Genomic DNA, 13096 nt, shown 5'->3' with positions numbered 1-13096 from the left:
TCACCTTGTTCTTAGGTTATCACACTGAAAAAGATTTTCAGAAAACTTGACCTCTGACCCCTGACCTTGAGGCCAAGATCACTGAGATTCAAACTTGTCTGATATTCATACTAGATGTGCCTATGGTTTCAAAATCCTGTCACTTCCTTCTCAAGTGATCACAAACTCAGGTATCCATGTTGAACGACAATACCCCATCAGCCTTTTACAGCTGAGGGGTAATAAAATACTTGCAACATCCTTCTCACTCACTTACAAAACCTTTCCTAAGTGAGAGGTTTCACTCCTGATACGCATGGATCCCACTGCATGCCCACGTGGGGTTTTGAGATGTCTGAGAGGAGAAGCCAGCTCTCCTGCCTCAGTAGAACTGAGTAAGGCAGATAAGACGGACCGCCATGATGGAGAGCAGTTTGTTGTTGTTTGTTTGATCTCCTGTCCCTCACTGACTCAAAAGGCTCCAGACTCTGGGTAATGATGGTTCCAGCTCTGTGAATCATTTTGTTAATCCTGCTGGCACTGATGGAGACAACGGCAAAGGAAGTCGCCAATAAAGGATCTGAGAAGCTTCTTGTACACACCATCACTGTTGGTCCATCCATCCAAACTCTCATTCAGGTGAACTCCGTACCTGTACCTGTAGTACCTGTAGGTGTTCACTGGTTCCACCTCCATACACATGTTAATGAGCCTGCTTACTTATCTTCATTTAGATGAAGATACATATGCAAATATGCACGCTGTATCCTTTTCAACGTTTTCTTGTTCCTAGACCTGACGACCCTCCTGTCTTCTTTAGTGGAGTGATCTAGGACTAGAACAGTGCACTTTGATGCAACCTCAAAGGCTGAAGGTGATTTTAGACTAAAATCCTGGGTTTTCCTCCAATTATTAAATCTGACTACAAAGCAGGCTATAATTATAAGTTGATTAGTTTATTCACTCACATCTTTGATGTCACTGCGTGCTGCCTAGGGGAATTAATCTGAGTTAATATTTCTCTAATTAATTCTGTTTAAAGGCAGAAACTGATCATTTTGTTTGAGCTTTAGTTAAAAAAAACAATTTGTCGAAGGTTATCATGTGCTGATGTCACTTCCTGTGCAGATATATTGTCGATTCCTGTTTGTGAAAAGTCATGGCAGTCGTGTTGACAATTAGCTGAACACAATCTGCACCAAGAAGCAATGTTGAGTGAGCGTTCTACCATGCTGCACCTCCTACCCGGTGTATGTCCAGCTGAGCCTGCACGGCCGGGACGTCCCCCCCTACAGGTCGCTCCTGCTCCAGCTGCTGACTTTTCAACCTTAGCCAGTTCAACAGTTCTTGCAGCGACATGTGAACCCTCTTCCAGGGGGCCATCTCTGAGTCCAGGTGGGCCCTTGAAACAGAAACACAAACATTTTTTCTTTCTCTGTAGTTTCAACAACAGTCGTTTACAGTTCTTTGCGTTGTTGGAACCATTGCAACCGCTCACCTCATGCGGAGGGTCTTGTTGTGCAGGTCATTCCACCGCTGGGTCATGTTGCCAAGACGTCTCCTGAGCAGAGCCCCATCCTCGGAGTCCCCCAGTGACGTAAGAATCCTCTGCCCATTTTCATCCAGGGAGTGATACAGTTCTGTGTGGCCGTCAATCTCTATTTGGAGGTCCTATAATTGCCAGAAATGGAGAAACAGCATGAAAAACTGTAAAATTCGGTTACAGCACACACTGAATTTTTTGGTAACATCAGCAATCTTTCAGGACTTTCACTGATTGGTGCTTAAAATCAGATGATGATCCGTTAATCAAGATATCAACCGTATTTATATTTATATTTACATTAACTGTTTGTATTTTAATTTCTTAGCACTGTAATGTCAAAATGTATAAAACTCCGGTGATTTCACTTCTGTACATTTTGTCCTACAGACAGTCCATTACTGAAGCTCTTTATGTTCCCAATTAGTATTTGACAGTCCAACCTTTTGTCAAGTAAAAAGGAAAAAAGATCCATTTGATGATGGAACGACCAAAATAACAGATATGGCGATATGGGGCCAGGGTGGTGGCGGTGAGGGTTAGTGACAGCCCGAGAGCAGGGGTAATGAAGATGTTGCTGTTCTGCTGTGGATCCTGCAGAACCCTTCACCCAGATGTAAGCAGGGAGCATGGTGGGGATGTGAAACAACAGTGAAACATTTGTTCTGATCAGAGAACGTTTCACTGCAATGTCCTGGAAGTGGGGAAGTGGAGACTCAGTGATCTTCTCTGCTGTCTTCAGCCCTCTCTGCAGGGATTTCCAGCACTGCAGGCCCCTGACCACACAGATATTCATGTCAGTAAGCTCTCTATAGTACCCTTGTAGAAACTGGTAAGGCTACGAGAGGGTAAGTGACCTCTCCTCGTCCGGAGCTCTCCTAGCAACAGCTCTGGTGTGCAGTGACCGGGACAAAGTGTCTGTTATCTGTACTCTCTGGAACTTGGTGCTGCTGACCAGGTCCACTGCTGTTCTGTTAATGACTGTGTGGGACTGTGCCGACTTCCCCTTAAGTCGACAATGAGCTCTTTGGTTGTTTTCAGCACAGACAATGTGGTCGTTCTCCAGTCTCTCAAAGGACATCACAATGGGACTGAGTGCTTTGGGGCAGTCGTCATGAAGATACGGGCACTTGGGCACTTGAATGTTGGCAGCAATCTTAAAGAATCAAATGGAATCCCCTTTTATTGTCACTGTATATGTAGAATGAAATTGTGGATGCTCACCACCAGCTGTGCATGGAATAATAATATGAATAGCAGGACAGCAAGAATGAATAACAGACTAGATTACATACGCACAAGAGGTATGTATACAAAACAGGAGGCACACAATAAAAAGGCACACATTAGAGAACAGTTTACAGAGTGCTTGAAAATAGTGTAAAACACTTGGTCTGAGTATAGAGTCCATGTGCGAGTGTCCTGGAGGTGTGTGACCTCATTGACCAGAAGCGCCATCTGGGGGGCAGCAGGTCAAATCCGTGGTGGGCGGGAAGCAAGTCGTTACATCTGATGGCCCTTGCAGCCCGTTCTCACTCTCGAGGCGTAACATGTCGACGTTTTGTCACCTAGCGTAAAATGCTACGCTTTGGGAGTGAGAATGTTTTGGCCCTGGAGTCAGGAGGTGCTGGTAATGGCCTCCAGAGGTGGCAGAGGATGGCCAATGACTTTTTTGGGGAGTGTTAATTAGCCTCTGCACAGCCTTTCTGTTTTCAGTCCTGGCCTCTGCGTACCAAACACACGGTGGTAGAAGCAGCAGCTTCTGGTCCAGGTTATTCTTCCTCTGAATGCAGGACAAATGAAAAATGTCTAAAAGAGCTGAAGCTGGTCGGTCAGGACACCAAGCTGGTGTGTTGTCAGTGCCGGCTGCTTTTCTTACGTTCCCTCTCCTCAAAGTCGTATAGAGCGCTGTTCCTTGCAGGTGTATGACTAAATGCCTCAACCCTTCATAGTGTTTGTTTACTTACTTATTCAGAAAGGTTGTCTTGTTCACACAGGGTGGAGGAGTAGCTTTAAACTCTTTGATGGCGTTGATACTTTGCCACATTCGTCTCTTGTTTGCATGGTCATGGAAGAACTTCTGTATTCTCTTACCAAAGTCATGCTTCGTTGCTCTTATGGCATTGTTCAAGTTGGGTCTTGCTGATCTGGGTGCCATCATATCACATTACACCTAAAACCGTCACTTTGTGCTTTCATTGCAAGCACCCCTTGGTCATCCACAGTTTGTCACCAGGAATGTCATCTAACAAAGACATCTTCCACATATTTCTAAACTTATGGAGACACTAACTCAGCGTACTCATCTACACTCAGTTGCAGATGCCTTGAACACATCTGTTAATACATTCAATACAATACATCTTTTAATGCTTCTGTGGCTCCTGTAGAGCACTTGCTTCACAGTGGGGTTTTCTCTGATTATTAAGCACTTCTATGCAGGAAGCAGCATAACAGAAAAATGGTCTGACGAGCAGAGGTGGGGGCAGGGTGTTGCCTTAAATGCTTCCTTAATGTTAGAATAGGCGAGGTAAACTCAGGCTAGGTGAAAATCAGTGTCACTTCATCTTATTTTAATTTGGTGCCTTCATAAAGAGACTCCTGCATTTGAATTACTGGCTTTATTAATAGCTAATACATCATTTACTAATGCTTTATACATAAATTCAATCATTAAGGGAAAATGTCCATTTCAGGAGTCTTCAGAATTCTGTGATACCTGATAAGACAGACAATAGTTACCTTAATGCCTTACATACTGTCTATTAAGTATTAGTAAATGACTTATTTACAAATTCTGTGCTCAAAAAATTACGATATCAATTCTTTGTGTCTGACTTTATCTACTTTTTCTTATTTTAATTCTCTAAATGTTATTGTCATTGTTTGAGTATTGGCTAATTACCTTCCACATGTTCTTTATATTACTAAAGTAAAAGAGAGCTGCAGTAGACGTCTGACCTCTCACAGAAAAAAAATGGTACAGCCGGGACCCCAAGTTGTTTGCATGACTTGATGAATGTCAGATTGTTCTCACTCCCGAGGCGTAATACATCCCGAGGTATTCCATGGGAACGCGAAAGACAACCTTCCGCGTTCCTATGCTACGCACCGGGCTGTGGATGAAATCCAATAGAACGACCGTCCCACAGTAATAGACGTTCCAGCCATGTATTCCAGCCCTAACCTTATCCCTTAACCTTACGGTGTGTTCACACCGAACGCGATGGACGCGAATAAAACGCCCCAAACGCCCCTAATTTGACGCGTGTACATTCGCGTCTCAACGCGTGTCCAAGAAAAATCCATCGCGCGTCAAAATATGATATTTTGACGCGCGTGAACCGGAAATGTGGGAGGGAGTTGTGCCAGACCTGGTTTTGCAAGATGGCAGCTATCGAGCTAGCGCTTGAAGAGAGAGTCTCCCTTCTCTATGTACTGTGGAGAGCAGAGCAGCAGCGTAAAAGACGTCCTCGCCGTACCTGGGTCCATCAGGTCCTCCAGAGGCATGAGCAGTTTGGTGAGTTTCACCACTTGCTCCAGGAGCTGCGCCTGGATGACGGCCGATTCCAGCGCTATCACCGTCGGCCAGTTTGAGGACCTGCTTTCCCTCGTCGGTCCCAGCATCGCCCGCCTAGACACCAACTACAGACGCTCAATCCCACCTGCAGAGCGCCTGTCCGTCTGCCTGAGGTTAGTAAAACTATTTAATACGGTAGTCCTTTATTGATATCTGTGCTAATATGCTAATCCATCCAGTTATACACTGCTAACATGGATGTGCTATGCTAACAGTGAATGCTGTAGGTGTTTACTGAAAGCAAACTGTGGTACAGAGACGACTCTTTATAATATTTCTAGTGATACTCAGAAGGTCTCATCAAGCCCCGATTTAATTCGATTTATGCTGTTATCAGTGTTTGCATGATAGCATGGCTGTGGTGTCACATCAATGTATGCGCTCGGTGTTTGCTGATATCAAACTGTAGCATTAGCACCACTGAGTTAACCTTGTAGTGATACTCACTCCTTTATATTTAGACCTGGTTTAATTCTGGGATAGTTGAATATTTGTATATAATCCCTGCAGCTGTCAGACTCTATAGCAGGGGTCACAGCCTTTATTAAAACAGAGTTAGATAAAACTGTGAACAGTTTGGTTCATCTCTAGTTACATGGTTCTATCTTGATCAGCTGTCTTATCAAAGATTAATTTTTGAAAAATATTAATGATTTAAGCAAGGAAAGGGCTACATGTCAACATACAACTCTTTATTTCTATTAATGTCTTACTTCATTCCTACCTGATTGACATGTTTAGGAATTGTGAGTGATTGGCTCACTGTAGTTGTGAAAGTTGCTACCAATCAAATTATGATATGTTAAAGTTAAAACAAAACACAACTGTTTTAGATATTATCTAATATACATTTTGTAATTATCCTTATAATTACAAAAGGTTTTATGTAAGATTCATGTTTTGTGATTTAAATCTGACATCACAAAAGTATTTTGGAATTTGACTAATGTATTTTGTAACTGCAGTACACATAATACTGATTTTGAACAATTTTGTCCAGGTTCCTTGTCACCGGGGACTCCTTCAGGACCATCGCGTTCAGTTTCAGAGTCGGTGTGTCCACGGTGAGCCAGATCACCCCCCAGGCAGCGACGTCCATCTGGGACTGTCTAGTGGACGACTTCATGGCTGTGCCTTCACCTGGAGACTGGCGCTCCATCACAGAGGGATTCCAGGAGCGCTGGAACTTTCCTCTGTGCTGTGCAGCTCTGGATGGGAAGCACATCCAGACAAAGGCACCCCATATATCATATAGGAGACACACATTGATATACACTAAATATTCATTTCATTTCTTTTTTGTGGTGCCCAAATTGATGCACCTGCTTGATTTTGTTTAAACAATTATTGCACACTTTCTGTAAATCCAGTAAACTTCTTTTCACTTCTCAAATATCACTGTGTGTGTCTCCTGTATGATATTTAACTGACATTTTTTATTGTAACAACCAACAATTTATACAGGAAAATAATGTCTATTAACAAGGTTGCCCAAACTTCTGCATCCCACTGTATCAGTATATTTTGTCATTAGTATAATATGAAATAAATTCTACATGTGTCAAGTTGTGTGCCAACATTTGCTGTGTAGTAGAACTGAGACATTAGTCATTATAAACATTTATTTAAAATAATATTAAAAGTCTCAAACAGAAAAACATTAAACATAAATATATAAAATATAAGAATTTACAGAGAGACATGAATAAAAAGGACCAGCTGCTCTCCAGAGCAGGAACAAGGCTGAGGAGGAAATGCTCCATTGGAGACTGGTGTGGCCTCTTCAGGGACTCCAGGATGGCCAGCTCCACCGCCGATGGACCGTCCTGGGACCCGTCCCTCATCTGCCTCGGAGCCGTCCTCCTCTGTGGGCCTGTAAAACAGCACAAAACACAAAGAAATGAGAAGACTGCTACTAGATTTTAATTTCAACATTGAAAAAAAAAAACAAAAACAATAACAGGATATAATCAGATTGGTTGTAGATATTTAGTAAAGGTGATCACAAGGGAATCCCACCGACTAAAAAGGTATCAGTGCTTGCTGTACATATCTGTGGGTGCAGCAGCAGGAGCTCAGGGACTGGGGATGCTCTGCTGCAGAATCAGTTGGTTCTATCAATACAGTATTACATGTTAACAGGTTGAATATAATAATCGTAGAGTAGACAGTGGTCCCTCATTTATTGCAGGGGTTCTCAGAATAACTAGCCCCTGGTCACAGTTCTCACAATTGATTCTCAAAGTGCAAACCTTTGTAGATTGCAAAACGTAAAAGTATTATTATGCCGCGGTTTGTCTTCATCTGCACGCCACTTTCGTGCGCCTTTTTCCCCTCGCGGTGCAGGTGTCTATTTCCGAATGAGGCTCATAGTTATGGGTGTTTTTGTGCTGTTTTTTCTATTGGACGCGATGGTTATCAAAACCAAACGTGATAAATTTGGCAAGCGCAGGAGATTTGTCAATCAGGCTGCAGAATGCAATGCTGTACTGTGCAATAAAAAATCAGCGAAAAAGCAAAGCAGTGACGGATGAACAGCGGGACCACTGTGTGCTGTTTATTAATAAACAATAAAATATATTCCTAAATGACAACATGCATAAAAGCAGAACGGTATTTGTACGTCAGTGGGGAAAATAGCGGTGGCTTGCTAGCTTTTGTGCTGCTTCCCCGGGTCAGTGAAATCTTTCAAAAGAGAAATGAATGAACTTACCAGGTTGCCCGATCTCTTCACATATCTTCCTCCAAGCTCGGTCCTTTTTATTCCTGTCTCGGTACTGAAAGCAGCTGGTGTCGTACAGCTCCGAGTTGTTTGCTACCGCATTGATTAGCCTTCCCCTCCATTGAAGTATGAAAGGCTTTGGCTGGATCTGCCCCTTTGACCTAGGTAACAGCCACGTCACCAGGCTCCTGATTGGTTGTCGCGGCGCGATTTGACGCTGGAGTTCAGATTTTTCCAACTCGAGCGGTAGACGCGAAACGCGCGTATGCACAAAATGCAACACAAAAACTCACGCGCGTGGTTTTATTCGCGAGTCAAACGCGCCAGACGCGCTACACTGACGCGCGTTTCACGCGTTTTGGCGTTTTCGCGACGCAAATCTGCTTCCGAATTTTCGCGGGACCCGCAATCGCGCGTCATCGCGCCTTTCCATTGACTTTACATGTAAACCTGACGCTCTATTCGCGTCCATCGCGTTCGGTGTGAACACACCGTTAACCTTAACCAGCACTTTAATGATGTTAGTGTTTTCAGAGCGATTTAAGTAAGATAAACGTACTTGTGTAGATTCATTCCAAACAGTTCTCATGTTTCCTCATTTTTCCGACCTCGTAATACAGCGCTCCCTCGCTATAACGCGGTTCACCTTTCGCGGCCTCGCTGTTTCGCTGGTTTTTTTGTGTGCAATTTTGCATGTTTTTTTTTTTTTTACAGTGCATTGTGTTCTGCGTCCTGATTGGCTGTAGACCATTGTTAACCAACCTCCTGCCGTGTCTCCTGTACAGTCCAGAATACATTCAGCTTGTTAAATTTACACAAATCTTCGATCTCTAGCAGTGTGACTCTGAAGAGCTGCACTGTATGTTTGTAAGTTTCCTGCCCAACAAACGCAACGATGTCGACGAAACGACAACCGCAGGTCTTTGGTTTCATTCTCTAATGCTGGACTTATTTTTCTACAAGGTTTGAACTTTGAGAGTTTAAACAAGAGAGAAAAGTGAAAATGTTCAGCCTGTCTGAGAAAAGTGTATAAAGTGTGTAGTGACGGGTTTTACATCCTTAAAACAGATATAATAATTGTAAAAAATAAGGTTGGCTACTTCGCAGATTTCACCTATCACGGGTTATTTTAGAACGTAACTACCGCGACATACGAGGGACGGCTGCATAGGGAAGCAGTAATATACAGGCGATTTGTCACCTTGTGGAAAATGTTACGCTTTGGGAGTGAGAACGTGTTGTGAATATAGTCTCATCAGTTTTACCACAATGCTATGCAATTCAATTTTAGAAAATGCTTTATTTAATTGGAAAAATATGACACATTACTTGATTGTACCCCAAACTGTGGAATAACACTAGCATTCCCAACATTAGATCTAGTCCATGTGTAATACAAATTACTCATCCCTTATTTTACTGTGATGATTGGTGGGTTCAAAAAGGTCAATAACATGCTTCTTTGTGGTTATCTTGTGGCAAAGCAATCAAACCACTTATTTCTTTTGAGTCCTCTTTTTGGAAAATTGCATTCTCCCAACTTTGTGGAAACACTTTGGGGATGCCCCCTTTCTTTTCCAACATGACTGTGCACCAGTGCACAAAGCAAGGGCATGGGTGAGGCAGTTTGAAGTGGCAGAATTTATCTGTCCAGCACAGAGTCCTGACCTCAGCCTGACAGAGTAGAAGAATGGGCAAATGTTAATATAAACACACTCCTAAACCTTGTGGAAAGTCTTCCCGGAAGCGTTGAAGCTGCTACAGCTGCAAAGAGTGGGCAGACATCATATTAAAATCCTATGGATTAAGCATAGAGTGCCACAAGTTCATGTGTGTGTACACACAGACAAATACTTCTGGCAATAGTGGACGGTATCGAGCATTTCTGCTCAATTTGAGTACTCGAAGCTCTTTTACTACAAACACTAAAAATATGAAACTGAATTTGACAGAACTTCTTATGTTTCTGTGCTTTGTGAAGAGGACGTGTCACTAACTCACCATTTTTATTAAAGAATCAACAGTGTCTTTAGAGCAAATCTTCTTATAAAAATAAACTGGAGTCAGTGAATAAAAACATGCTCCTCCTTTTTGGGAAGAGAAAAAACAAGAAGCGCTGAGGACATTATAAGATAAGATAACCTTTATTAGTCCCAAACGTGGGAAATTTGTTAAAAATTTGTTATAAATTTGTTATAAATAGGAGTTAAGTAAGTGCACTTGTTTACAAGAGAGCACAACTCCAGAGGGCAAGTGTGATACTAACACTGACATTTTAGGATTTTGATGTCCACCTGTTTTCATTACAATACAATGATGTCATCCTGTTATGGTGTTATTGTGACGGTGTTGAGAAAATAAAAGTGTTGTACAGCTGCGTCCATGCCCTTTCAAGATGATACACTCTACTCTATATGGTTTCTTGAAATTGTCAAGGTCACACAATGAAGATCAAGGTCAGCTGCTTAGCCAACACGGGAGATCATGTCCCCCCTACGACACTGTTGTGAAGTTTAAAGACTTTCAATTAAAAATACAAAAATCCCAGCCCTGCACAGCCTGGCGACCTGTCCGGGGTGCACCCTGCCTCTCGCCCAAACACACAAAATCTGAAACATGATATCATGAAAACTGTGGACGCTAGACTGCTAACAAACAATCAAATGGAACAAATGACACAGGGGGCAGGAGGATTTTATTACGATTACCATGTGATCTAAATGATGACACAATGTCAGGCAGTCCAACAGTTTGCATTTTTACCTTGATTTCTGCCTTTTAAATGAATAGTTCCAGAAGTCGTGCGAAAGAAAAATCTTTCCTACTGTTAATCTCAAATGCCCCACAACAGAATCGAGCTTATATAAAATCAAGTACCGTAATTGTCGGGCTATAAGCCGCTACTTTTTGCACAAGCTTTGAACCCTGCGGCTTTTAGTCAGGTGCGGCTTTTCTATGGATTGTCCATGATTTTTGTCATATCATAAGACGATTTGTTTTGTTTGTTCCGCTGTTGTACGGCACTACGTTGCCTGGCGGAAGGATCGGGGTTCAAGAGTGGTATGTTAGTCACATGGCAACGTAGTGCCGTACGAAGTAGCGCGAAAAACAAACTTCAAAGTAGCGCTACGCGTTCAGCGGGAGGCGTGGATGACGAGCGGTGATAAACTTGCGAAAAGCAAGTTATGCTCAACTCCACCGGTGGATTCTGACAGCGTGGAAAAGTGTGAAAACATCCACGATCACCAACGGATTTTGAAGGGCTGGACTGCTGCATGATGGAGAGGAGGACACCGCCACGGCCCTTCTGAGGGTGTTCGACTCTGACAACGAGGATTTCTTTGGTTTTGAAAGTGACAACGAAGGAAAGAAGCGGAGAGTGGATGACGAAGCCATCCTGAGCCTGTTCGTATCCGACACTGGAGGAGAGAACTTTGGTGGTTTTAGTGGCAGGAAGATGGTGGTGAATGACTGACTTTTCTTCTTGTTAAAGCCGTGTCGCTGCACCTGAGCCTAAAAGGTAGTCCGAATCTATTTTTCTGGTGTGCTGTAGGTTACTGTTATGTACTACATGTGCAAATATGTACCCATAACTTGTTTTTCAAAATATTAATAAAAGGGGTGTGTCTCCAAACAGCCATCTCTTTCCTGACAATTCCCTTTGTGCATATTCTCTTACATATGATGAGTCAACATTGAAACACCTGCGGCTTTTATTCAGGTGCGGCTAATGTATGTACAAAACAGGATTTTCCCCTGATTTTAGCTTGTGCGGCTAATATTCAGGTGCGCTTTGTAGTCCGGGAAATACGGTATATTAACTGTTTTGTAGCCAGGAAAAAAATTAACTCTTGAGATTAAAAATTTCCCCTTTTAAGAGTCTCCTGACCAAGCAGTACAATCCTTGGTTGCATACATTAAATCACATACACATAGAAATCCATGCACCAGTTAAGTACAGTCAGAGTAAAAAAATAACACAACCCAGATCATGCTAAAAGTGCTACTGAATGCCACAAACAAAGGAACAATATTCAGGCAAAACAGCAGCCTGCATTAGTTCTTTAGAATCGCTTTAAAGTCATTAAGTGAGACCAGCTCCTTACGTTGATTCTGCAGCTGATTCCAGGAGCAGGAAGCTGCACATGTGAAAGCTCAAATTTAGTGTGAAGCTTTGAGACAGACGGAATAAATCTTGGGAAATAAGATGTATAAGAATATATCAGTCATATATATCATATATACGTCATGACAAAGCAGACCAGCAAAGGAGTGGTGAGTAAGAGCTTATAATCCAGCATATTTAAGGATGCATGCATATAAATCGCATTGCTATAATCAAGTATAGACATAAAACTGGGAACAACAAGTCTCTTTCTTCTCTCAAAGTACAAGCAGGACTTTTAGTCTAAAGTAAAAACCACAATTCAGTTTTTTCACCAGTTGCTGAAACTGAGGCGTAAACGAGAGCGAGTCATCAACTGAAGTCCTAAGTAGCTGTAATCAGATACTAACTCAATCTCAAAGCCCTGAATTGTAGTAATACACAAAAGGTTACTTGGCTCAGATTTTTAATTTGTGAACACCATCGATTTTTTTTGGTCAGCATTCAAAACAAGTTTTAAATGCCACAGGTTATTCTGTAGCGTAGTGAAAGTTGATTTAACAGATTACAACCTATATGAATCATCTCAAAAGTTTAGTGTAAATGTCAGTAGAGTAAATGTTCCAAATGAATCTACTTGGTTTTTATTCCCAACCTGAACATGGTAGACCTTTCTGCGCAGCATCGTCCAGACTGAACCCTGGAATCCCCAAAATCACACATCAAAAAGAAGAAGCACCTCCATTAAGCCCCATTTCATTCCTTCTAGCTTCCAGCAGGCTGAATTACACTGCCCTCTGTTTAAGTGTTGGTGACACAGTGAGACGTTCAGATAAAGAGGAAGAGAGGGAGGGTCAGTCGCACATAAAAAAGAGAGATGGAGTTGAACGTCTGAGTCAGAGTGAACACAGGGTACGAGAAAGAGTTAAAATGACGATGAAAGACGCAGAGAAACTTTCAAGGTTACATAAAATGATGAGTGTACTTCTTTTCCAATTAAACCTTATCTGCATGTTGTAGCCGAGGGAACGAGTGAGACTTCATAGGATGCTGTGTACTTTTAGCACCCATCATTGTAACTGGACAAAGACAACTATGTCAGTGCTACACACAGTGCTACACACAGTGCTACACACAGTGCTACACACAGTGCTACTGTTGTACTGA

At 42.4% G+C, this 13096-nt stretch overlaps 1 protein-coding gene and 2 long non-coding RNA genes across 4 annotated transcripts in view; 1 reads left to right on the top strand and 2 right to left on the bottom strand.

Moving 5' to 3' along the window:
* Window positions 1-13096, bottom strand: part of dmd (dystrophin) — a 289532-nt gene that overhangs the window by 70066 nt on the left and 206370 nt on the right. For both annotated transcript variants that reach the window (XM_085449001.1, XM_085449002.1), the window contains exons 60-61: window positions 1478-1650; window positions 1225-1381 (exon numbers count right to left, since the gene is read on the bottom strand). In XM_085449001.1, coding sequence (XP_085305127.1) covers window positions 1225-1381; window positions 1478-1650 — 330 coding nt within the window. The remainder of the gene's footprint in view (window positions 1-1224; window positions 1382-1477; window positions 1651-13096) is intronic.
* LOC146682214 (uncharacterized) lies at window positions 4728-6667 on the top strand. The gene is made up of 2 exons (XR_014918182.1): window positions 4728-5215; window positions 6103-6667. It is a non-coding gene; the product is annotated as an uncharacterized LOC146682214 (long non-coding RNA).
* Window positions 6413-8307, bottom strand: LOC146682213 (uncharacterized). Its single transcript, XR_014918183.1, has 2 exons — window positions 7816-8307; window positions 6413-6975 (listed from the first exon to the last, which is right to left on the bottom strand). It is a non-coding gene; the product is annotated as an uncharacterized LOC146682213 (long non-coding RNA).

Source organism: Copadichromis virginalis, linkage group LG23 (genome assembly GCF_057382275.1).
Source record: "Copadichromis virginalis isolate Kocher_CV1m ecotype Utaka linkage group LG23, C_Virginalis_male_GT1.1, whole genome shotgun sequence".
Taxonomy (NCBI): Eukaryota; Metazoa; Chordata; class Actinopteri; order Cichliformes; family Cichlidae; genus Copadichromis; species Copadichromis virginalis.
Note: the sequence above shows the minus strand (reverse complement) of the source record. Positions and strands in the feature narration are given on the sequence as shown.